The sequence below is a fragment of the Papio anubis genome, chromosome 9, assembly GCF_008728515.1.
Source record: "Papio anubis isolate 15944 chromosome 9, Panubis1.0, whole genome shotgun sequence".
Classification (NCBI taxonomy): Eukaryota; Metazoa; Chordata; class Mammalia; order Primates; family Cercopithecidae; genus Papio; species Papio anubis.
The window spans coordinates 2,640,658-2,666,051 of NC_044984.1; the positions used below are offsets into that span (position 1 = coordinate 2,640,658).

The window sequence follows — 25,394 nt, forward strand, 5'->3', positions numbered from 1 at the left end:
AGCCAACAAATATCTATGAAGCTTCTACTTAAGGATACTCTGAAAGGTTTTGTCAAAAAAACAAAAAATCTCATGCCCTATCTAGAAGTTAACAAGTTAGAAGGACCCAGTTGGGTCGGCACCATTGATACGGAGGAGAGAGACTAGAACTATGAGGGAGTGAGGGCTTTGGGGTGGGGAACAGGATGGCTTCAGGAAACCACTCTTATATGGTTTCTTAAGTAAAACCCAGAGGACTCTGTGGGAGGTGGGGGCAGGAAAGAGGCTTAAGTGGGAGTGAGATGGCGATGCCAAGTATCGTGACAGGTTCTGGTAGCCGTGGAGAGCTGGCAGTGCCGTGGCTGAGTCAGGAAGCTGTTAGGGTGGGAGGTAGGTGTAGTGCCTCAGGTCTGTTCCCCAGCTCGGCTCCCCCTGGGAGGAGTCCGTGGGGAAGCACATCCCTGTCTGTGAATATGGAGTGCCCACGGGAAGGAACGCAGCATGGTGTGCCCCTTGTGACCCTCACCAGGCCAGCCAATCCCCTGTGGGTCTCCAAGTCTACATCTCAGGCGTAGACTCACTCTGCTGGCTGCTGCATGGACCCTGGATTGAAAGAAGACAGGAAAGAGGGGAGGCCAGTTAGAAAGTGGAAATGAGAGAGGATTAGACCCCGATCTAATATCAGGTTAATGATGGTAGCGATGGAAAGAATAGGAGGAGGTAAAAGCGTTAAGGCTCAGGCATTGGACAGCGGGGCTGCGGGTTTGAGAAGATGCCGGGGAGATTCCCCAGTTCCTGATCTGGAAGCCTGGGCAAAGTGCAGAGAAATGGACTGGCTCTTTGCCAGAGTCCCAAGAATCTAGTTAGCCCAGAATCTTCTTCCCTGTCAGTGAACTGTGTTTTTCCATCTTATGGACACTGGCAAATAAGAAAGATTGATTTAGTTGGCCAGGCTCAGTGGCTCATGCCTATAATACCAGCACTTTGGGAGGCCAAGGTGGGTGGATCACTTGAGGCCAGGAGTTTGAGAACAGCCTGGCCAACATGGCAAAACCCCATCTCTACTAAAAATACAAAAAATTAGCTGGACGTGGTGGCACGTGCCTGTAATCACAGCTACTTGGGAGGCTGAGGCAGGAGAATCGCTTGAGCCTGGGAGACGGAGGTTGCAGTGAGCCGAGATCATACCACCGCACTCCAGCCTGCTGGATTTAGGACAGGAAAGAAAAACTGAGGAGAGAAGTACCCAAGGAAGGTCTGTGGCATGGGATGTAATCAGTGAGAAGCCCAGCTGTCAGTGGGTCAGCAAGCACATTCTTAGCGATGCCGACTCCCGGCTGAGGCACATGAAGGCATCACCAGGTGGAGGAAAGGAGATGTATGGTCCCTGCCTAGGACCTTGATATGGGGATTTGACAAGAAGGGGCTCTCTGCTTGATTAAGGGGGCTGTGGAAAAATCGAGACATTTTCCAAATAACATCTCCCACCTATAAGTGAGCCAGAGCAGCCAATGATTTCTCTGACTTCTGGAGAACCCCACCCCGCAGTGTGTGGTTTCATTCACATCCCACACCTCTCTGCCAGCTCCCCCCACACCCTCCAGGTAACTAACCCCACCCCACTCTCCCCATCCTCCACCACCCTCCCAGCGACAGTGTGTGGAATACGCCCTCAAGGCCCGGCCCCTGCGGAGGTATATCCCCAAGAACCAGCACCAGTACAAAGTGTGGTACGTGGTCAACTCCACCTACTTCGAGTACCTGATGTTCGTCCTCATCCTGCTCAACACCATCTGCCTGGCCATGCAGGTCAGTCCAAGGGGGAGCACAGCCATGGTGCTGCAGGAGGGAGGCATGCCATGGGGATGGAAAGCGTAACGGAGCGGCAGGCAGCTCAGTGCATCGCCTTCCTGGCCGCCAAGGGAGGCAGCTGGAGAAAGACGAATGTTCCCTGTCAAGGATGTGCTCCTCTCTGGGCCTTAGGGAAGAATCCATGGCACCCTGGGTTGATCAATGGAGAGAGGGGAGGAGATGGAGAAGGGAGGGAGTGAGCTGGATGCATTCGTTGTTGCCGGGAAGGCGTGGCGTGTGGAGGTGGGTTCTGCATCCACCCGTCTTCAGGGACAGAGCTTGTTCCCAAGCTCTTTTTTTTTTTTTTTTGAGACAGAGTCTTGCTCTGTCGCCCGGAGTGGAGTGCAGTGGCAGGATCTCAGCTCACTGCAAGCTCCGCCTCCCGGGTTCACGCCATTCTCCTGCCTCAGCCTCCCGAGTAGCTGAGACTACAGGCGCCCGCCACCTCGCCCGGCTAGCTTTTTGTATTTTTTAGTAGAGACAGGGTTTCACCCTGTTAGCCAGGATGGTCTCGATCTCCTGACCTCGTGATCCGCCCATCTTGGCCTCCCAAAGTGCTGGGATTACAGGCTTGAGCCACCGTGCCCGGCCTCCCAAGCTCTTTTGAGTGCCGAAAGTCTCCATAAACTCATCACAGCCAACTGGGGAAATGAACACAGATGTGTTCAGAGATGGTAGAGCAGGGAAGAGCTTGGAGTTCTCCTGAGTCCTCCTGACTGCCCACGGAGAGGTGGGTGGCCCTCTGGAGTTGGGTTCAAGGAAGGTCTTGCTGAGACAAGGGCCTCTGAGAAGGGTGGGCAAAAGGTGGGGAGGAGGAGAGACCTCCCTGCCCCATGTTCACAGCTCCTCCCCTCTCCTGATGCAGCACTACGGCCAGAGCTGCCTGTTCAAAATCGCCATGAACATCCTCAACATGCTCTTCACTGGCCTCTTCACCGTGGAGATGATCCTGAAGCTCATTGCCTTCAAACCCAAGGTAGGCCTCTGAGAAAGACCTTTGATTCACAGGCGTCAGGGTGGACAGGACGGGGAGATGGGGTGCAGGTATTGAAGGCAGAATCAGGGGAAGAGGGAAAAAGGCATCGGTGAAAGACCATCCCTGCTCCAATGGTCAGTGCTCCAACTCCTCCACCTGCCCAGAGCTGAACCAGGCCAACTCCAGGAAACCCTCTCAGCTCTTGGTGTTGACCCTGGCTGGGATGCACAAGCCGCAGATTCCTCGCTGAGCTGAACCTCTGAGCCTCTCCTGGGAGAGGCAGGTGATGGTCTTTCTCCTATGTCCCATCCTCTAGTACATAACCTGTTATTAGAAGAAACTATGCCCATAGACTGGCAGACCAAACCTCTCCGGGCCCAGCCCCCCAGATCCACTCAGGCCTCTGTTCCACCCTCCTCCCATTTCATCAGCCACACAGACCAGCCTCGTATAAAACATTCAGCCAGGGCTGGATTTGCTCAGGGCTCAGGGCTACAGCCTATGGGCACTCCTGTTCCCTGCCTCAGAGGCTATGGCATTGCTGCTTACACGCTCTGGGGCAGGAAGAACAATTACCTGCAAATTTCTCTGCTTTGTTCCTCGTGTAAGGGCAAGATTAGGCCTGCTCTGCTGAATGAGGCAGGGTCAGAATTCCTGTCCTTTGGATCATGTGTGCCCTTCCTAGCCAGTCACCCCCGCTGTCCTCAGTGGTGGAGGAGCAGTCACTGCTGTGAGCCACATCTTCCACCCTGGGCCTCTGTAGATGGATCAGAATCCCCGGCATCCACTGGCCGGGATTCACCACCAGGACAGCTGCTTCTGAGAGAGGCTATAAGAGCAACTGAGCAGCCCCCAGGCTACCATAACACCTTTTGGAGAAGGATGAGAAGGAACGAGTTCTAGGAGCATCATGCGGTTGCAGACTTGAGACAACCTCTCCAGCTTTACTGAGCTTTCTCCTCCCTGCTTTAGTAGTTTTCCCAGATGCAACACAGATCAACAGGAGGCCAAGAGCTGTATTTTCTGTTTTCATTCAAGTTTTTACTGGTCTGAAGATTAACTGGGAGTGGGGGAAGGTCCGGCTTGGCCTTCGAATCCATGTTCGTTGAGGAGATATCCGTAGCCTTCTTTGCATGAATATTCAACTCACACTTTTGATTCCGTATCATGTGCTACACATATATCATCGCGTGTCATCCTCAAAACGTCCCTATAAAGTGGGTATTAGCATCCCTCTGTAGAGAGGAGGGAAGTGAGGCTCAAACAATGAAGTGCCCAGTATTAAGTGCTCCGCTACTAAGAACTGGCAGAACGGAGGCTGGAATCTGGCACCTCTGACTTCACTGTATTTTCCACCACACTGAGGTTAACTAGCATTTTCCCAAGTCAAGTGCTGTGCAGGTATTTTTCAGGAAGAAGGAAACAAGCTTGGAAGGACTTAAAAGACAAGACAGTATTCCTACAATGCAGGTGCTTCTCTCACTCAAAGAGTGCCTGGGGATCCCAGCTGATTTTCATAGAGTAAGGCTCCTAAAGGACATCCTTTGGTGATAGAACAGTGGTTTCCTGCCTCCTCCAGAGAAGCAAGTACACTCTTTTTCACCTTCCTGTACAAGTCCCATTTAGGAGGACAGATCTTGTCCTGACCTAGAGAGGACCCCTGGGTTGCCCTGACACCTTCCTTAGGGCACACGGTGTCTCTGCCCATGCATGGCCCTGTTCCAAGCCCTGCAGCCCAGGAGCTCTGACAGTTCACCACCCACAGCAGCATGACCAGCTGAGGCTAGGAGTGCAGTCACTGCCGAGCCGAGCCTCGGTCTCGGGTGACATCCTCTCAGTGGGAAAACTGGCGTCGTTTTCATCCAGTGTCATGAGACATATGGTTTAAATATTTCAAAGCCTTGAGTCATTCCACAGTTGACTCAGATGTGTTTCTGACGATGTCTGAGGCAGTCTGGGGAGCCTGCAGTGGACTCTCTGAATCATGCCTCCTGAGCACGGGAGACATACGGACAACCTTCCCTGGGAAGTGCCTGAAACTGACACGTGCGGGAGCTTCGGTCTAAAAGGCACTCCACCTAAATCCTGCAAATCAAGGAACAAGCCAGTTTCCTAGGAATTAACCATTGCGGGTGGTCTAAACCATAAAGTGCCTCCTAATTTCCTCTGTCCCTGGTTTTCTATTGTGAGAAGATGGGGCAAGATAACAGAGACTTTTACCCAAGAAGAAAGAGAGCCATCCTGGGGCCATTTGCATTTCACACTCCTGTGGTGTAAAGAGAAAGGAAAATGGATCTTTCCCTGTGAATTTCCCTAAAAGGGCTCTGGCAAGAGGGGGATAAAGGTGTCCACCCAGTTGGGAGCATCGTGGAGCACAGCTGGGTCCCTGGATTCTTTCTGAGCTATGTTCTTCATTCACAAATAGACTCCAGGAAAAGCAGCTCCAAAATTTTCAGGCAGAAAACCAAACTGGAAAAACCTGAAGCTCTGGAAGAAATATTCAGCTGGATCTGGCCCAAGAACCAGTGGTTTCTAACCATGACCTGAATCCATGACAACTTTCATTTCCCACCATTAACTAGGACTCCGTGCTGCACTTTTTATTTCACCGGCATGCTGTTTGTGTATGACCCAGATGAGCATCAGCATTTGCCGTGAAAGGATGGCTAGGAACCAAGGATGTCAAAGACAGTCAGAAGTTGTCACTGCTTATGTTTCGTCTCTGCAACTGGCTGGTTGGTTGTTCCATCAGCCAATCAACTTGTATTCTTGCTTCATTCTTTCATTGTTTTCATGGTCATGGATGTTCCCAATTTCTTCATTTCTGTGTGTTCTCCTCACCACTCCATGGAAAATAAATTTACTCAAGTAAGTCCCTGCCTGAAATCTAACCATCCCACTCCTTAAATTCATACTCTGTTCACACACACACACAAAAAAATCACACAAAAAAACTAGGGATCAACATAAACCAGTTTAGATTGAGTCGGTCCCCTACAAAGCCTCAGGAACCTGCAGGGATGGTTTGAAGAGAGTGAGGTGGATCATGGCAGCATTGATTTGAACAGTGAACAGTGATCCAGAAGGACCTCCTTCCATAGAAGGGAGAGGCCACGACCTGGAGATAACCGGATGTCCCCTGCACCCCACACGATGGTGCAGGACCAGGTTGGGCAGCATGAAAAGTGCTGGCTGGAATATTCTGAAGGTAATTAAATAACTAGATTGTTCTATCATGAACTGATGCTTGTCAGCAAAGACAGGAAAATAAATTTTAAAGATACTCTTATAGATTTGAACTGAAAAATATGCAATATCTAGGGAAAAAGTCTAATAGAAATGGCTAAGATCTCTACAGAGAAAATGATAAAATTGAAAGGAATTCAAGAAAAGCTGATAACTGAAGACATCTGCCACATTCCTGAATTGGAAAGCTCAATATTATTAAGGTATCATTTCTCCTCAAACTGATCCATAGGCTCAATACCATTCCAGTTAAAACTCCCAATTGCACTTTGCTGGAGGTGAGAATGGCAGAAGAGGGAGCCGCACCGCAAATCCTTTATGGCCAACAGGATGAGGCTGGGTGGTCCTGAGGCTTCAGCCGCTTTGGGCAGCTCCGACGTCACCAAGGAGGCAATGCACAGGAGCCTGGCGCGGGAAGCAGTGTCTGTCTCAGCTACTCCACTGTCAGCTGCTGTTAGTGGGAGTGATGATGTCACTTAGTTGCCTGAGGTTTGCTGTCGAGGATGTCTCAGCAAGGGCACTGGGGGAGGAGGAGCTGCAGGAGGCAGTGAGTGAGAGGCTGGGCTCCAAGCCTTTCCTCCTCAGTGGAACATGGTGTGCCCAGGAAGGCAGGGGTTCACCCCATGGAAGGCTCCTAACTCGTCCCCTCCCGACAAGCTCCCACCTGGACCATGGAGGGGTGAAGCAGCTGAGACTCGCCTCTGCCCCTCAGCTGGAGCCAGCCCACACAGGGAGCAGCCGGTACTCACCTCCCTGAGAGGAGGATGCTGGAGAGGCCTTGACCCTGGCAGCTCTCTGGAATCAAAGTCTCAATCTCCCTTTTCGGTTTTCTCCCATCCTGAGAATGGTCCAGAGGGGAGAGTGGACCCAGAGTGAAGGCACTCGTTGGCCCTTCTGATGCCCTGCTTTCTTTTTATTTATTTATTATTTATTTATTTATTTATTTATTTATTATTATTATACTTTAAGTTCTAGGGTACATGTGCATAACGTGCAGGTTTGTTACATATGTATACTTGTGCCATGTTGCTGTGCTGCACCCATCAACTCGTCAGCACCCATCAACTCGTCATTTACATCAGGTATAACTCCCAGTGCAATCCCTCCCCCCTCCCCCTTCCACATAATAGGCCCCAGTGTGTGATGTTCCCCTTCCCGAGTCCAAGTGATCTCATTGTTCAGTTCCCACCTATGAGTGAGAACATGCGGTGTTTGGTTTTCTGGTCTTGCGATAGTTTGCTGAGAATGATGGTTTCCAGCTGTATCCATGTCCCTACAAAGGACACAAACTCATCCTTTTTTATGGCTGCATAGTATTCCATGGTGTATATGTGCCACATTTTCTTAATCCAGTCTGTCACTGATGGACATTTGGGTTGATTCCAAGTCTTTGCTACTGTGAATAGTGCTGTGATGAACATATGTGTGCATGTGTCTTTATAGCAGCATGACTTATAATCCTTTGGGTATATACCCAGTAATGGGATGGCTGGGTCATATGGTACTTCTAGTTTTAGGTCTTTGAGGAATCACCACACTGTTTTCCATAATTGGTTGAACTAGTTTACAGTCCCACCAACAGTGTAAAAGTGTTCCTATTTCTCCACATCCTCTCCAGCACCTGTTGTTTCCTGACTTTTTAATGATTGCCATTCTAACTGGTGTGAGATGGTATCTCATTGTGGTTTTGATTTGCATTTCTCTGATGGCCAGTGATGACAAGCATTTTTTCATGTGTCTGTTGGCTGTATGCATGTCTTCTCTGGAGAAATGTCTGTTCATATCCTTCGCCCACTTTTTGATGCAATCTACTCATCTGACAAAGGGCTAATATCCAGAACCTGCAAAGAACTCAAACAAATTTACAAGGAAAAATCAAACAACCCCCGCTTTCTTGAATAAGCAGCTGAAACCTCGGGAGGCCTGGCCCCTTTCCCACCAGTTCCCAGTCTCCACTCTCCTCTTTCTGTCTGGGCCTCCTCAGCCCGGTTGCTTCAGCTTCATGAAGCCAGATGGTTTCTCTCATCCCCCCTACCCTTTCTTCTGGTGATTTTCTGCCAGAAGGTGACACATACATAATGGAGCCCCTCTTGACTGCGTTAGACAGTCTCTCGCCCTGGCCCGAGTGAGTTTCTCCCACTATCAGTTACCCCAGCCATCCCTGGCTTTCCCCAGCCGGTGGCCGCTGCGAGCACCCAGGCCCTTTCCCTGCAGACTCTTTCCCACCCAGTGAGTCTTGCCGCTGCGGGCCCCCATAGCGTGTGTTCCGGTGAGCCATGGGGCATCCAGACACTCTTTTCCACAGTCGATTGGACTTCTGTCTAGATTTCCCCATTAGCATTTTACTGCCCTAGTGACCCTGAAATCTGAGAGCCCTGAGCCCCTCCGGGTTCTTAGCTGATCCCCTCTGGGGTGCAGAGCCTTGTCCAGCTGCTGGCCAGACTTGCCGCCTCATGGCCTCCATGCCACTTCCAAAGTGGGGACAGCCTCCTCACCACGGCTCCTCTCCAGCCTTCCTGCCGACGCCCTTGCCCTGCCCGCTGGTCTCTGCTGGGCCCGGCAGGCCTTACCACAGCCATGTAAGTCGTCTGGGGCTGTAGCTCCTGCCTGTCCCCACACACAGAGGATATGGCTGGCATTTTCAGAGTATCAGCTAAGAACGGGGCAGTAGTTCAGTTGCCACAGTCTTGTCTGCTTTGGGGGCTTCTTTGAAGCCCCCGTTATCTTTCAGGAAAGAGGAAATGAAGGCAGTGAAGCCTTGGCCTTGGCTGCTTCTCAGAGAGTAGAGAGACAGAAAGAGGAGAGGTTTCTTCGGTCCCCCGCCTGTTGTCCTGAGGAATCCATGAACGAGGCCCTGGGCACTTCCCTAAACGAAGGTGAGGGATGAGTCCGGACTAGTCGGTAGCCTGGTGAATGAGATGCTGCCAGAACCAGAGCTGCTCAGGACCCTGGAGGTCAAATGCTGGCTCTCATTGGGGCCACCCTTCATAGCACAGCTCCGGGCCCAGCCTTGCCCCGGTCTCCCTGGCACAGGTGCCAGCTAAGCTATAGGGAGAGCCAGGAGGCCCTGGAATGGTCCTCCTAGTGGCGGGCACCCTGGAGTTCCTGTGCCAAAACCAGCCTGCTCTGCATTGTGAAGGCTCTGAGCTGACAGAGGCTATTGCTGGCCTTGGACTTTCCACACCCAGAGGCAGCCCTCCTCGTATCTAGTGTGCCCATGTGGGGCCAGAGATCCCGTGGCTTCCAGAGCAGTCTTTTCTCTGCAGGCTCTGCTGTTCTTAGGACTGGTTTCTGCTCGTAGGAATGATTCTTGGCCCTGACGTAGGTGGGCACAGGCCCTGCGGAGGGGAGAAATCTTTGGGGATACCCGGAGGATGTGGCTCAAATGGAAAGGTCGTCACCAGCCACCTTGTTTTCACTGGGCTTGTGTCAAAAGGCACTGATGAGAGCTGGGTTGGGGCTCTAGGTTCGCATATGGATGGACAGAGGGAAAGTTGGAACGGGGAGGTGGGTGCCTGGGGAAGAACACTTGCTTCCACAGTGAACAAACAGCCCAGTTTCTCATCTGCTCTGTCAGCTCTGTCCGTGTCTAGAAACTTCTGTTCTTTAGATTCAGCATGGCCTCTTTGGGTAGATAGCTTTTGTCACATGACCTGAAGATGCTGTGGTCCCTCCCCCAGCCAGCTTGGGGTTCTCCAGGGGCATCCATACCCTGTGCAGATGCAAGGGGACTTCAGAGGCTGAGGGTCCAGAGTGCTCAGGTGTGGACCTCCTGTTTTAGTGTTGGAGTCTTTGGTTCCAGGAGTGAGCCGCTCCCAGGAAAGGGACCAGATTCTGACATTCCCCTGGCAGGTGGAGAAGTTGGGAGGGCACCCCCAGCAGACAACTCGGCCCCCAAGTCAAAGGTCAGATCTGCTTGTCTGAACAAGGGAAGAGAAACCACTTTACAAACTGTAAGCCAGGCCTCTTTTCCTGCCCAGGCCAGGGTGTCAGTCTGGATGGTAATCAGACGTGTTCTCTGTCCCCGGGAGGAGGCAAGTGGATGGCACACCAAAAACAGGCTCCTGAAGGTTGCCAGTGGCGACAGAAACAGCCACAGGAGAAGAGAGTGCATGAGCCTGTGTCAGAGCAGCGGCTCACCAGCCTAAGGAGAGGTGGTGTGGCAAAGGCCACAAGGCCCCAAACTGCCCCACTGGAGCCCTGGGGCAGCCAGGGCAGAGGCAGTGGGAAGAATGCCAGAGCCAGAATTCTTCTAAAGGCACCAATGTGTCTACCTGAGGGGCCAGGGGAACCCTGCAGGCCTAAATCCATCCGGCCTGAGCTGAGCCTTCCCCGGAGGCAGGAAAGATGCCAATGTCCACATACTCTTCCGTGGACTGTTGAGAGACGTTTCAGAACTTGTTCTTAAAAGCTCAGTCAAGGACCAGGAGAAGGAAGGCGAAAGTGGGATGGCCAGGAGGCAAGGATGCACACTGGGGCCCCTTCCTCTTTTCGAAAGCTGAGAATCTTCTGGGAATCTTGGTTTGTTTTTCAGTCATGTTTTTGGCAGTAATGACATTGCCGGCTGAAATGTACTTTCTCTCCAACTTGACCTCTGCCTCCACCTGTGCCACTCTCCAGGCATCATCCTCTTCCAACGGTTTTACATTGGCCATGCACTTCTGCATGATGCAGTAATTTTTGTGAAGTTTTAATTTTTACAAAATATATTTTGCTTCATTTCTTTGCTTCATCATCTACTGCCCCCAGATCCCACCCAGAGAGGAAATTCTGGTAGATTGCGACCCAGGAAGGCTAGATCCCACCTCAGCATCACCTTGAAGAAGCCAGGGCTGAGCAGACAGGACAGGAAGAGCTTCCTACAAGCACTTGTTCCTTCCATGTCTGTTTCTCCATACAGTAGGAAGACTGCCTTAGCATACTGTGGTGAGACTGAGTGAGGTCATCTCTACAGAGGAATGAAGGCTTCAGGGAAAGTGCCATTCAGATGAAACTCAGCCGGATCCCTATGCCTGGGGAGTCTGCACCCAGCTCTCTAACTCAGCGTCAAGGAACTTCACCTCCAGCCTGGGTGTGCCCTCTTGCCCGTGACCATTTTAAATGGGCCCTTTTGTAATATTGGTATTCTGGCATCTTTCATCCTGAGCCCACGTATTCTATCCCTTCAGTCTGATGTCCGCCTCACACCATAAAATAACTTTAAGGCTCATCTTAATGCATCCTTGAAGGTGGGTTGTGCAAGCATCAACCATGCTACCAGCATCTAAACTATCATTCCCCTTTCGTGTGGCTAATGCAACCCATTAGTCGGCTTTTCAAGCCTTCAGCTCAGTTTTTCACCATTCCCTCTCTTTCTGGGTGCCTAGGCCTTGCCATTCTTCATGGTCTTTATTTCAAGAACTCTTTGTTCGTGCGACTTGGCTAGTGTTTTGCTGCAGGCTAAAGTTCACTAACAACCCCCAAAATATTTTGTGGAGCAGCTCACGTGCTAGGCGATATGCTTGGTGCCGGGGACGAATCATGAGTACAAGCAGGTAGGTAAGGCCACACTTGCCTGGGGCGACTTTGGCCCACTCCTGGGACTTGTAGCGTCCCCAGTTCACCCTCTCATTTCACTAGGAAACCTCCCTGTCAGCTGACATTCATATTTCAACTTAAAAAGAAGCAGTCGGCCGGACGCGGTGGCTCAAGCCTGTAATCCCAGCACTTTGGGAGGCCGAGACAGGCGGATCACAAGGTCAGGAGATCGAGACCATCCTGGCTAACACAGTAAAACCCCGTCTCTACTAAAAAATACAAAAAAATTAGCTGGGCAAGGTGGCGGGCGCCTGTAGTCCCAGCTACTCGGGAGGCTGAGGCAGGAGAATGGCGTGAACCTGGGAGGCGGAGCTTGCAGTGAGCCGAGATCGCGCCACCGCACTCCAGCCTGGGCGACAGACTGAGACTCCATCTCAAAAAAATAAAAATAAAAATAAAAAAATAAAAAATAAAAAGAAGCAGTCGATAAACGCATTGACCCATTTGGTATCAATGCCTACACCTGAGCTCAGGTAACATTTAGAAGCACTGGAGGGAAGCAAACAGCATATATTGTCAATGAAGAACCAGACATGAAGCTAGATATTTTACTTTCCTCATCTCATTCAATCCATAAGACGAATATTATAGCCTCCCATTTTACATCTGAAGAAACTGGAGGTCAGAGAAAGGCTAGGTAAGGAGTCCAGAGCTGGCTTTTTGTTGTTATTGTTAGCTTGTAACAACCACCATCCTGCTTAGTATGCACCCTACACTGCTCTAAGCACCTTAACAAATAGGAATGCATTTAATCGTGGTAAAAATCCTGGGATTCTGTTGAGGGTTTAGGTGACTCAAAAGCCACTCTTTCCACAACAACCCCATTAAAACAGGAAATGTGGACAGGCCCGGTTGCTGCTGTGCACTCAGTGGGCCCTCGGTAAATGTTAGCTGTCTTCCTTCTAAGAAGATCCGAGACAGAAAGAAAGAAAGCCATTCTCGAGTGACCACCCTCTGCAATGAAAAGTGTTCACTCCACTCCTGCGTCCTGCCGCCTTCTCCGAGGCCCCTTGCCGCCCTTCCCTCCCATTCAGCCATTCTCTCTGTGGCCCCTGCATTCCCTAGATTGCTTTGGACCTTTGGATTTTGTTTCCAAATCTGAGTTGACAAGCACTTTCAGGAGAGGGGGCAGTCAGCTGACAGGTGGGCTCAGGAAAGTGAAACAAGCCTGCTACACACTCACATGCGTGTGTTTGCACACATATGTGCAGTGGGAAGACTTACACATTGGGGACACAAAAATTGCCAAATTCATCAATGGCAGAAGCTGTTTCATGTTCTTCTCTGTGCCATGAGAGGCATTCAGTGAAAGTCTGATGCCTGAATGGATGAATGAGAATTATGAGCCGGGAAAAGAAAGTCAGAATATTCGTGTCAGAAAAGATCCAGACCATTGAGCTTCCCTGAGTGCAGAAATCTCTACACCATCCTGCTTTCTGCCATCCGAGTCTCCTTGTTTCTAGAGGTAGCTCTGTCAGAAATCCTTCTTTATACTGAATTAAAATGCACCCCTCTGTAACTTCCCCTTATCCGTACTTCCTTTTCCATCTTTTCTTTCTGTAAGTAGTTCCTGAGCGCCTCAGTGATGATGTGGAAGCATAGTACCATCTTTACAGGGCTCACAGAGTAGTGCAGGACACACCAATACACAGTAAACAAAGGTTTCAGATGGGGTAAGGGCCGGGGTGGGGAAACGGAAGAGTGTGGGTGAAGAGCCACCTGTTTAAAGCAAGGAGGTCAGGAAGGCAGCATTTGTGCTGAGCCCTGGAGGCTGAAAAGGAGCCAGAAGTAGAGCATTTCAGGCAGAAGGAAGAGCAAAGACCCTGAGGCAGGGGCAAGCTCAGCTCATTCTGGAAACCGAGAGCGACGGTGAAAAGGACTGTGCTGGAGCCGCAGGCCCTTCAGGACCCCAGTAAGGGGTGTGCACTTCCTGTGACTGTCCTTGGAAACCACAGGGATGGGCCATTCAGTAGGGAGATTATATAATCTGATTTCCATTTTTTAACCAGCATGCTGACTGCTCATTGACAAATGACTGGTGTGGTGAGATGGGGAGCAGCAAGGAGCCCGATGCTGGGAAGGCAGGTGGCCGTGGAAGCGACGGAGCGAGGGGGGCAGAGTCATGACATCCTTGGATGGTGAACTGGATGTGAGGATGAGGAACAGGAATCAGAGACGGCTCCGGGGTTCCTGGCTTTCCCTGAGTGGATGGAAGAGTGGTGTCATTTGCTGACATAGAGAAGAACAGGAAGAAACCAGTTTAAAGTGAGAATGTGGGGATATATTAGGTTAGAAAATGTCACGTAGGCTGTGAAAATCTGGAATTCAGACAGGCGATCTGGGCTGGAGATGTATTTTAGGAGTCAGCGCCATCTATTCCCTCTGAAGATAGAAACTCCAAGAATCCTGTCCAGAATCATGTCCTGGGAGAAGTGCTGGAGAACGTGCAGAATTGGAAGGAAACTTGGAGAGAGGAGAGGAAGGAGAAGGAAAGGGGTCTGGAGGCCAAGAGCCAGCTGAAATGAGGGGTGGAGAAGAAAATACCATTTCCCAGGATAAGAGCAGGGATGAGTTAAGCCAGCTGCCAAGAACAAAGAAACAGTCCTCCAGGCCTTCTAGAAACAGCGGACAGGCAGAGGGAGGCCAGAATGCTGCCCTGCTGTCCAGAGGGTGACGTGAAAAGGGCTGGACAGAGGCCAGTGTGCACAGGCCCTTCAGGACCACAGTGAGGGGTGTGGACTTCCTCTGACTGTCCTTGGAAACCACAGGGATGGGCCATTCAGTGGGGGATTGCATAATGTGATCTGGGGTCTTCAGTGTGCATCTTTGCCCTCACCCACGTCTTCCCTTCCTGAGCATCACAGATGTCCCTGACTGTGCCCCTCCTTCTCCCATACTAGAAATCTTTGCCCTGGAGGAGCTCAAAAGCCAGGCCTTCCCAGACCTTGCTGGACATGTTTGCGACAGAACTAGGGCCTTCTCCTTTTCCCAGCTGTGCAGAATAGAATTTACAGGCCTCGTGATTCCATAAAAGGAATTTCCAAGACAGACCTTCTGCACTTCTCTTTGGCTACGAGGTTCTTTGCTATAAAAATCTCAGATAATGGGGGAGTGTACCCCGCCCCCAGTCCAGTGCTGAAGCTAGGGACAAGCGTTCTCTTACAGCTCTTTTCTTTCCTCCACAATCTTTCCTCTCTCCTCGCTCTGCCCACCACCCGCCACCTCACCTGTGTTCCGTCCCTACAGTGGTCAGGGCAGCCTGAGGCTCAGAAGTCTGGCCGGCTCAGTTTTCCACCTCCTGGTGGGCCTTCTGTGGGGCCTCAGGGCAGATCTTCAGGGCCCGTGGCTGTTCTCAGCCTCGTGGGGATAACCCTGACCACAGCCAGAAATGCCCTGCTCTTGGAGTCACTTTTGAGGAAGACATGTGCATCTCTATGTAGTCTTTCAGTGTACAGGGAAAGGCTTGAAATCTTTTGCAGGAGCCCAGGGCTTGGTCATTCAGTGCTCTGTGTTCAGGCCTGCTCTTTGGGAAGGTATTCAAGAACAGTCTAAGATGCTGACTGAAGAAAAAAAACAGTGGCAGTCTAGTGGGACAAGAGTTTAGGATTTGGGATGAAAGGAAAGTGGCTGTGATTGGGTCACATTCAAACATCGAGACTGTTGGTTCCTGCCTGGCATTCTCCCTCCCATCCCTCCCCTCCTCTGCCTCCCCTGCCGTAGCCTCTCTGGGTCTCTGCAGAAACCTCGCTGTTCCTCACGGTTCTGCTTCGTCCTGAGTGCCCCCACGAGCCTCTCTGTGGTTCCCCATTGTCCGCAGAGGCAGCTGCTCTGGCCGGCCCCGTCCTCCAGCCCTCGTCTCCTGTTCAGGGCCACCCATGCTCTGGGTCACGCCTCACCTTTTCCTAAACACCCTATGCTGGACTTCCAGGCCGGGCTCCAGTGCTGCATCCTTCAAGCTGCCTCCCGAGATCAACCTGGCTAGAAGCAGTCTCCACTGCCTCTGAGCTCCCAGAGCACCCTTTTCTCTTTTCTGGCATTTAATCAGAGCTCTTGATGGAAACGTCTCATCCCTCTAGCAAGACTTGTTAGTCTTTGAGCAGGACTGTCTCTTGGTGGCATCCACACTGACCGCCTTCCAGATGCTAGCACAGTAACACCGTGTGCCTGTCATCTCTGTCAGTGTCACTGAATGAAGGCCAACCAAAGACAAGCAGCTTCCTCTGGGGTGCCCCTCCTTGCAAAAGTGACTCCAGCCCCTGGCTCACAAGCTCCAGCATCCAGCGACGACACCCCCTTCAGTTCTCCACCCACCACAAGAGCTTGTCACTCTCTGGGGTGGTCCGCTGGAAAAGAAGGCAGAGCTAGAAGGCAAAGACGGTGGCTTTGGAGCAGGCATCGTGCCATGCTCAGCAGGACTCAGCAGCATGGCCGCCCAGGTCAGGGAAATTCTGGCTTAAGTGTGCTCAGACAGTTCAGCGCAGAGGGCCCTGAGACTACCCCAGGCCAAAGTTCTGAAATTCAACCCTCCCAGGCTTATTGGAGGATGGGGTCCTTGTTTGGGGGTTTGTTTTGTTTCACTGGTTGTTTGTAATGCCGATTAACACCCCCACAGACCTAGTGTTCTACAGAACACGGTTCTGGAAATCCGTAGGGGCATCCCCATGATTCGGGGAGGTAAAACTGACATTTAGTGGGTGGGACTGAGGATGCTGAAGGAGGGTTCGGCCCAGCGAAGGGGCATCCTTGGGCCCTGTGGCGTGTTTGGGAAATATTTATCCGAGGAGCCCCTTTCATGGGTGATGTTCAGTGACACTGATAGTGGGGGAGTCTTCGGTGGCTGGCCAGTGGCCGAGGCTCAGCGAGGATAACAGTGCCACTAGAAATATGACCATATCTTGGATTGTATGACTGCATTTCCTCACTAACCTGGAATATTCACATTGAAAAACTTGAAGAGCAAGCAAGAATTTTATTTCAAAAATCCTGTGGAAACCTAGACATTCTCTTGGGCTAGGTCTTCAGTCCTTTCTGGACCCAATGCTCTTCTTTTTGGAACAGTCTCCCCACCTACTGTATACTCCATGTCCCCACAGAGCTCCACAGCGCCCCGTGGTGGCCAGTGTCACCCCCTCGCTAGGAATCCACACGTAGCCTCAGGCTGGCTGACTCAGCCTCTTAGTGACTTTTAGATGAAACCTATTTATCCAATCTGTTGAGAAACTGCAGCGTCTGCCACCGTCCACAGAAACCCCAAGGTGGAGAAATGCGTTAAAAGGAGTAGAAAAGGGACCGGGAAAGAAGGGCAGCAGCTGGGGATGAAATGCAGCAACTCTCGCCCCAGCCTTCGCCATCGGCACAGAATTCAGAGGCCAAAGCTGTGTGGGCCCAGCTCCTGCATTCCCCTGATTATTATTTATTTGCAGAGTGCCCACGGGGCACCTGGTACCACGCAGCGCTCCTTAAACAGGCAGGCCCCAGCTTTGCCAGGAGGACCTTCCCCGCTGTGGCTCTGCACCCAGGGATTTGCATATTGTTGCAACATTGTGACAGGCTTCTCTCCTGCCTGGTGCTGGAGAGCTTAAAAGTCACTACGAAGGATAAAAAATAATTATATGACTTGCATAAAGCCTTTGTGTGGGAAGGGTAGTATTAGCTACTACATTTAATTATTTAATGTAGAAAATTATTCACACTGTGTAAAAAAGCCCGGTGGGAAAGTACACTGTGGTTTCCGTCCCCGGCCCTGCCACAGGGAAAGAAACTGGAACACGCCGGGCTGGTAGGAAGAAGAGGGATTCCCAGACCTACCGGGTGCGTCGGCAGTAACCCAACCCACTGAAGCCCAAGGTGCTGCCAGTGCTTCTGGCCCTGCGCTGGGCCAGCCTGACTTAGAGGTAGGAAGGACCTTCTCTGGCACAGAGGCTGTGGGTGTGCAGGAAGGTAGCCTCTCAGCAAGAACTCCAACAACGACAGTAATAGCAGCAACCGCAGCAACCAGTCAGCACTTTCTCGGTACCAGACAGGGCAGGTATGAACTCATATCATTCTCACAAAGCCCTACGAGGGGGCCAGGCACAGTGGCTCACACCTGTAATCCCAGCACTTTGGGAGGCCGAGGCCAGAGAGCCATTTGAGCCCAGGAGTTCCAGACCACCCTGGGCAAGACCCTATCTCTACAAAAAAAAAAAAAAAAAAAAAATTCTGTTTTTTAATTAGTCAGGTACAGTGGCACACACCTGTAGTCCCAGCTCCTTGGGAGGCTGAGACAAGAGGATCTCTTGTGCCCAGGAGGTGGAGGCTGCAATGAAATATTATTGCAACACTGCACTCCAGCTTGGATGACAGAGTTAAACCCTGTCTCTAAAAATAAAATAAAATAGTAAAAACCCTACAAGGGCAAGTACTCTGGTTATTCCCATGCTGCAGGTAGGGAAGCTGAGGCAGACAGGTTAGGTAACCTGCCTGCACAACCCGAGGCTCACTGTGGGAAGTAAAGGCAGTCTATCATTGTATTCACAGCTTGTTCAAGAGTGTGGATGCAGGTTGCTGGCCAGATCCCCTGGCAGAGGAGCACTGGCCCGCTAAGTTAGAGACGCCACAGGGCAGGGGTGACAGGATGGGCTGTGGGAGCTTTCCGAGAGTGCTGAGCAGGAAGGGACCTCTCTGATCGGGGTTTGGAAAGCTCTGTCCATGGCCTTGGTCCCCTGGATTGGACTGGAAGGAGTTCTAGGCAGGCAGGAGGTTTTGAGGGCTGCCACAGATCCAAGCCCTCCTGCAGCAAAGGGGAGATTGCTCCTCCTTATTCCAGCCACACCTGATGCTACTTGTGTCTTGCCTTCCTTTCCTCAGAGTGCATGGTTGGTGCTGTTCATTTGAGCTTAAAGTTGCCGGTGTGCATGGCCGTGTGTTTGCCCAGCCTTGCCCCTCTCCAAGGAGGCGTTGATTCAGCACCCTAGTCCTGAAGGCACCTTTGCAGAAAACGGCTCATTTATTCCAGCATGAGTAGTGCGAGGCAGCTATTGGGATCCCCCAATCTACCGAGGTGCAAACTGAGGCAGAAAAAGAGCCTCCTGAGGCCCCCAAAGGGAGCTTAACCAATAACCCCATATTTTCATCTGCTCCCGGCGGGGAAGATGGCAGGCTTCGGGAGGCTGATTCATGTTTGTATGCCCAAGCCTTGCTTAGTTACAGGCCTCTAGTAAGTGCTTATTATGTGTTGATGAGATAAATAAATGAATGAGTAAATAAATGGACGAAGGCCTTCAAAAATGTCCTGGGGAGGAAAAGCCTTAATTCCAAAGAAAAATGGGAGCAGAAAGTGTCCAGTTAAAAGTCTGCATTTTCAGGAGTGTGTGTTCCTCCTGCAAATAGGAAAGCAGCCCCCCTCGCCTCCACCTAGGGTCCTCTCATGAGGCAGGCACCCAGCCCTCTGCCCACTCCTGCCCTTAGTCCAAGTAGGTCTCAAGCTGGCCGTGCAGAGTGTGTCTTGGGGTGCTTCTGAATTAACACATCACAGGATGGGAGCTGACAGAGGAGGGCAGAAATCCCCACCTCCTCCCAGGCTGCTGGCAGCTCTGTGCTCCAGTTATGCCTTCTCCATTAGGCGCCACTAATTTCCATGATTACTGTTATGTCTAAATGGCATCCTGGTGTAATACAATTTATATTATCTCTGCTTGGTGTCGGTTACCATTGTTTTCCTTGGGATCAACTCTGCATAGACACATAGACACGCACTGAGACTTCACTGCCACTACCGCCAGCTGCCAGTGGGACCCAGCTCCTCTCCCTGGTTCATTCAGCTCTCATTTCTGGGACCCAGAAATGATCAGTGTTTCCAGGAACTGGGCACGGCTCCCTCCCTCACAGCCACCTCTGCCCAGCCCCCTGCCTGGCACACCTGCGCTCTCTCCAGTGCTTGCTCACTCATGCAGGACCTCTGCTCTCCTGCAAGGACCCCCTTCCCTAGGTCTGGTGAAGCCATCTGTTGCTCCTCCCTCAGCCCCGCCCCACCTTGGCAGCCTCCAGCTGCTTGCTGACTGATGTTCCTAACCCTGTCTGCAGGGGCCCTTCAGAGGACCCTTTGTCCTTTTCCACTCTCCGTCTCAATCTCAGCAGCCCCACTTCTAATCCAGCCTGGAAGTCCTGCAGCCCCTCCAGCCAGCGCGCTCCGTGCCCCATGTGTCCTAGGAGGGGAAACCAGGTGTTCAGAGTCAGCTTCCCCACAGGGCCGGGGCACTCAGGAGCTGGCTGCCTCCCCTGTGTTTCTTCGGGCAGATAAGGAAGGCAGGCAGGAAGGAACAGAGAAGAGAAATGAGTTACAGCAGTGACAGCACCTCTGCCCTCCAAATGCCGAAGACTGACAGCACCACCCCAGGTGAGGAGTGAAAGGTGTGCGCAATTCCTCATGGACGCCTTCTTGCCGCCAGCCTGATGGAAAGCTGGTGCTGCCTCTGAGGAGATGGCAGGGCGGCCTGTGCTCTGGGCAGAGAAGAAGCTAAGGATCCGGAATTCAAAGGCAAAGGCATGCACCCATCACCGCTTCAACAGCAGTCCCCTCGCAGCTCTCCTGTAGCAGAGACAGAAAACGGGGCCCCTGCCACCGCCCCTCTTGATTAAAGAAGAGTGGCCTTTGCCTTCCTCGGTGGAAAGAGTGCTTCCTAAGAACCTAGCAGTTCATTGTCTACATGACCTCCAGTCTTACAAAATGCAGCCGTGACAGCCTGCACCCTGTCACCAATCTCAAACGGTATCAGCCAGATTTCATTCAGGAGAGTTTGAATACTAGTGACCTGGAGGATGGGCAGAAAAGGCCTGAGAGACAGACTAAAGGAAAACTCAAGATTCCAGAACCTTCAGCTTCCTCCTTCCTCTTTTCACACACCTAGGCTTTGTCTGCCTGGTGTTTAGTCCCACACCCAAAATAGAACCTGTGACTCCTACCTCACTAGGCAGAGCAATGCTGCTAAATAATGACAGTGGCTGGCCGGGCACGGTGGCTCACAGCTGTAATCCTAACACTTTGGAGGGCGGAGACAGGAGGATCACTTGAGGCCAGGAGTTCTAGACCAGCCTGGGCAACATAGCAAGACCTCATCTCCCCAAAAAGTTAAACAATTAGAGGGGCGTAATACTTAGGAGGCTGAAGAGTTTGAGACCACAGTGAGCTATGCTCATACCACTGCACTCCAGCTGGGGCAACAGAGAGAGACCCTGTCTTTAAAGTGAATACTTTTTTTAAAAAGGTAGAAATTCAAAGATTTTGGTCATTAGAGGGCCGGGCATCCTCTCTCTGGAACATTCACACATCCAGAACAGCTATCCCCGAGGAGGCCAGAGAGAGTCAATATAAAGAATAGATATTAAAGGATTTTTTCAAAATACTTTCCCAGGTATTGGTCCTCACATTAACCCTATGCAAGACATAGGGCTGGTGCTAGTGTGGTTAATAATCAGATTATGATTACCTCCCTTCCAGAAAGCTCAATCTCCAGCCGACCAGTGATGATGAGATTCTTGAAATGGCCCTTGAAGCTGTAATGAGGTGGAAGCCTCTGGACTCTGGACTCCAGTTACTTCTTGTTGTTAAGCGATTGCAAACAGAGGGCTTGGGAAGTGTGCCTCTGGTTGGCAAGAGGCCCACGATTTCTTACATAGGCCCATGATTTCTTTCATCCCATCCCTTTTCCACTGGGAGTTGGGCGTGTCTTATCCCCAAAAAGCAGAGAACCTCTGGAGGTAGGCATTTTCCAGCCAGCAAGTACCACTGGTCCATGGCCCCACAGTTAAGACACGGTATCTGGGACCAGAAGAAAGCAATGAAACGTCAGGACACACGGGCCTTGTGGGTGGGAGCAGGAGAAACGGCAAGTTCTGAGTGCTTTGGATGCACGGTCTCCTTTCACCCTCACCTCAGCTCTGTGCTTTATCCCATGTTCTAGGTGTGGAAACAGTGGCATAGGGAAGTTAAGGTATTTGTTCAAGGCCGCCCAGCTAGTCAGTGGCAGAGGTAGTGTCTGAACCCAGATCTGCCTCCAGAGATCCTGCTTTTAACCAGTATGCAGCCTCTTTCAACTTGGCATATCTCCAACAATGGAGCCAAATCAGGGCGTGGATAACCAAAATGGAAGAAAATCCACAGTTCCTGTGCGTGGGAAATGCATCCCCTGATGCTTTTGCAGCAGTTGTTCCTCCCCAGCAATGATTTTTCTGATGTCAGTATCAATTTGGTGTCCATTTTCTCAGCTCACGCCTATCAGTGAGTGGAGGTGCTGCGGCACTCAGGCCTGAGGACTGGGAGCCTGGGGTGCACACAGGATCTGCCCTGGGAGGGCCAGAGGAGAGGCCCATCTTAGGAACACATCTCCAGAGTGGGAGTTGGAAGGGGGAAATCCACTCAACCTGTGGGACTGGGGGATGGCGAGGGCAAGGCTTCCAGCTGCAAAAGCGCTTTCCCTTCCGGGCAGCCCGCCCTGCGTGGCTCTGAGGAGCTGGACGGTAGGAGGTTTGGTTTGCCACTTCAAGGAGAGCCAGGGAAAGCCTTTCTCCAACCCCTTACTTCTCAACCATTTGGGACACAGTCGCCAGAGAAATAAGAGGTAGCATGTGTAACCAGGCTCCGGGTCAGACTGAGTTTGTAAGACTGAGTTTGTAAGACGTGTATGATTTTTTCCCCACCCTCCCTTCCCCATGACAGCCTTAAAACCCCCATTACTAATGGTTTCCAGCAACCGAGGGGGTGGACAAAAACAGAGAGAAGAGAGAGGAGACAGCCTCAGGCCCTTACACTCCAGAGAGCGTTGGGAAAAGTAGTCCTCCTAGGACCCAACCACCTGGGGACTTGGGGACCAGCAGGGAGGACCTGGGCCTTGTTTCTGGGCAGGGTGTGGTCCAGGTGGGAGGAAGGGGCTGTTGAAATAGTGGGAGGAGGGGACAACGGGACAATGGGGATGGAGGCCCGAAAGCTGGACCTGAAACTGTCGTCATGGTCCAGCTGGAGGACTGAGGGGCTCTGGGCACCAAGGGCAGGACGGTGGGAGGATGGGTCAGGGTGAAGAGCTGCCTCTTAAAGGGACCCTGTTTGCCCCCGGACATGTGCCCTCACCCGCTGCATTCCAGCTCTGCGGAAATCCCCCAGGGCTGGGTGCACAGGAGCTCTCGGCGACAAGGAACCTGGCTGGTTTCTGCAGCCCCCCAGGTAGTGTGCCACCAAACAGAGATGTCAGTGTAAAGCCTGCAGTAGCACAGCCTGCTGAGGGCAAGTGTGAGGCACGAGGCATTAACTCCAACAGAGCCCAGCCAATGCCAGTCCAGTGGAGCCATGGGTGGAGGGGGGCTGTGGTCAAGAAGGAGGGGGCTGTGCCTTCTGTCTGCACATGTACGAAGAAATCCGGGAGAAACGGTGACCAGGGGTGCACAGCCAGGCGGTTGACAGGGTTCCTTTAGGTCTCAGCCCTTCACCCTTGTGCGCCCGCTGATTAACTGTGTGTGTTTCTCTGGTTTTCAACACCAAACCTTTGCTCTGTTCTGTCCATTTCTTCCTTTTCTCCATCTCAGAGGTGTTGCAGACCAAGGCCAACTTACCCATTTTGTTTCAGGTCTCTCTGGTGGACGAAGATTCCAACCCACCCTCCTTTCTTGAGCACTGACACTCACACCATCCTCTCTCTCTCCTCCTGCTCCCACACCCAGATAATGTTTTCTTGCACGTTTTCTAGGCTGATGCAGAGAATTCCTGGATTCTGCTCTTGTTCTTGTTTCTCTCGCTTCTCTTCCTTGACTTCCCTGCCCTTCCCTTCTGAAACAGCTCAACCCACAAAGACGGTATTCGTATCGAGAGGGCCGCCCAGTGTTTTCCGAAATCTAATTTTGAGACGTATGCATAGCTGTAGTTCATCTGGGGTCTTCACTCTTTATTTCCCTCTCCCCAAAATCACTATTCTCCTTTTGCCCTGTGAATGATATCCGAGAACCCGAGAGCAAATTGGTTATTTCCTGCTCATAGCACGTGACTTAAATGGGAGAAAGAGGTGTCTCTGCCTCATAGGCTCCACTATATTCAGAAAAATACCCTGGGAAGCCAACAAGGAAGCCTGATTTGAAGCTGACCCTCACCTCACCCACGCCCTGGTCAGCTAATCTCCGCTTCCCCCATCCTGGCTGTCCGGAGTCTCTGTGGTGGTGTTTCTGTTTTCTTTTGGCAGAAATGCCTGGGAACCGAAAGGCCCCTTTCCCTGTGACCTGACCTCCCACGCTAAGAATAACAGCCCCAGGACAGCATGTCTTTCGGTCCCTCTGGAAAGAAGGCATGGCTGGGAAGTGGGAAGTTAAGAGAGCTGAATAGAGCTGGGAGGAAAGGGAAGAACACAGATTCTTGGCTTTGTGAGTAAAAAATAAAGAGGAAAAGTTGGCAGCCTTCAAGTGAGCTGGGGAGAGATCTGGGAACCTCTCGGAGGATGCTTCATGCTTTCATACCCCGTCCGACCTCTAGAATTCCACCTCCTGGAAGCCCAGAGGGCAGGAAAATGCTGCTCCCAGTGAAAAACTGTGGCCAGCCCTGTCTTGTCCCCTTTGCAGACCATATCTAAACTAAAGGCGTAAATGTTTTTACTTAAAGAAAACAAATGTCTGTAGTACTTGGTCCTTCCTCCTCTACCCATGGGGAACATGACTGCCTGTAGCTGGGGGTGTATGTCCCCCATTCAGTCACAGAACATTGCTCTGCAGGCTCCTACACCTCTCACACCCAAGAAATCCATCTGCTAAAGAGTCCACTCATCCAGGACACCAGGGGTCCTATAGGGCCTCTGGGACAGCCCATTCCTTGGTTGACCAGTTGTCCAAGTACATGAAAAAAGTCTTTTAAGAACTTTCATCCCTTCTCTTCTCCAAATATGGTGAAAAATAAAATCCACAGCTACAGAATCAAGTAGTAAAGTCAGGACACGGGCCTTCCCCTTCTGTGCCAGAATCTCTCCTTTAGGGCACCACTGCCTTCATCCCCTTCTAGGCAGCCAGCCTCCCCCAACCCACCAGCCTGTCCCCAGCAAACCCATCCTCAGGAAAGGCTTTGATCACCGCATGCCCTCTGAGTGGCATTCGCATTCAGCAGGACCCTACCTCAAAATGACCATGAAAGAACCTGGGGAGGTGCTTAGAAAGCCTCAGAAAGCCCTGTCAAGAGCCACATAACCCACTTCCAGAGTAGGAGCCCAGCCTTGCCTCTGTCTCCTTTCCCTTAGGAAAGTCTTTGCCAGGGTTGGAACTGTCCCTAGAAACACTGGGCACCCAGTGCAGGAACTAGGGTTACCCTGATTTGATTTGCAAAACTTGCACTTATTATGGATCTTATTTTAACAATTTGGTCCTTCTTTTATTTTTGAGCTTTATATGAGTCACTTCTCAGCCCAGATAACCTGCCACCCTGCGGCCCACACTGATGGCTGTGGTTTTCAAAGCCTTTTTCATCCCCAGCTTCACCCATAGGACTGAGCCCATTACCCTCTGAGGGGTCACACACCTGTGTTCCCTCCGTCCAGATGGGCCCTTCTGCTAGAAGAGGACTGGGGGTGAAGGAGATGCTCAGTGTGGACTGAAAAGAGAGCATAGTAGCCACATCCTGTCCCCTGGTGACTTGCACTGCACCACCCCCACACCCACTCCTGCCTCTGGTGGGAAGTGGACAGGGCCTCTGTGGAGAAGGGGTAGGGTGGGTGGATCTGTAGGATGGGGCCGTGTGACGGAGGGAATGTGGGCAGTAGGGTTA

At 51.6% G+C, this 25,394-nt stretch overlaps 1 protein-coding gene across 46 annotated transcripts in view; it reads left to right on the plus strand.

Annotated features, from left to right (window-relative positions):
- CACNA1C (calcium voltage-gated channel subunit alpha1 C) overlaps positions 1-25,394 on the plus strand; it is a 729,498-nt gene that overhangs the window by 639,855 nt on the left and 64,249 nt on the right. For all 46 annotated transcript variants that reach the window (XM_009217701.4, XM_017946457.3, XM_017946456.3 and 43 more), the window contains 2 exons: positions 1,630-1,788; positions 2,696-2,806. In XM_009217701.4, the coding sequence (XP_009215965.2) occupies positions 1,630-1,788; positions 2,696-2,806 (270 nt within the window). The remainder of the gene's footprint in view (positions 1-1,629; positions 1,789-2,695; positions 2,807-25,394) is intronic.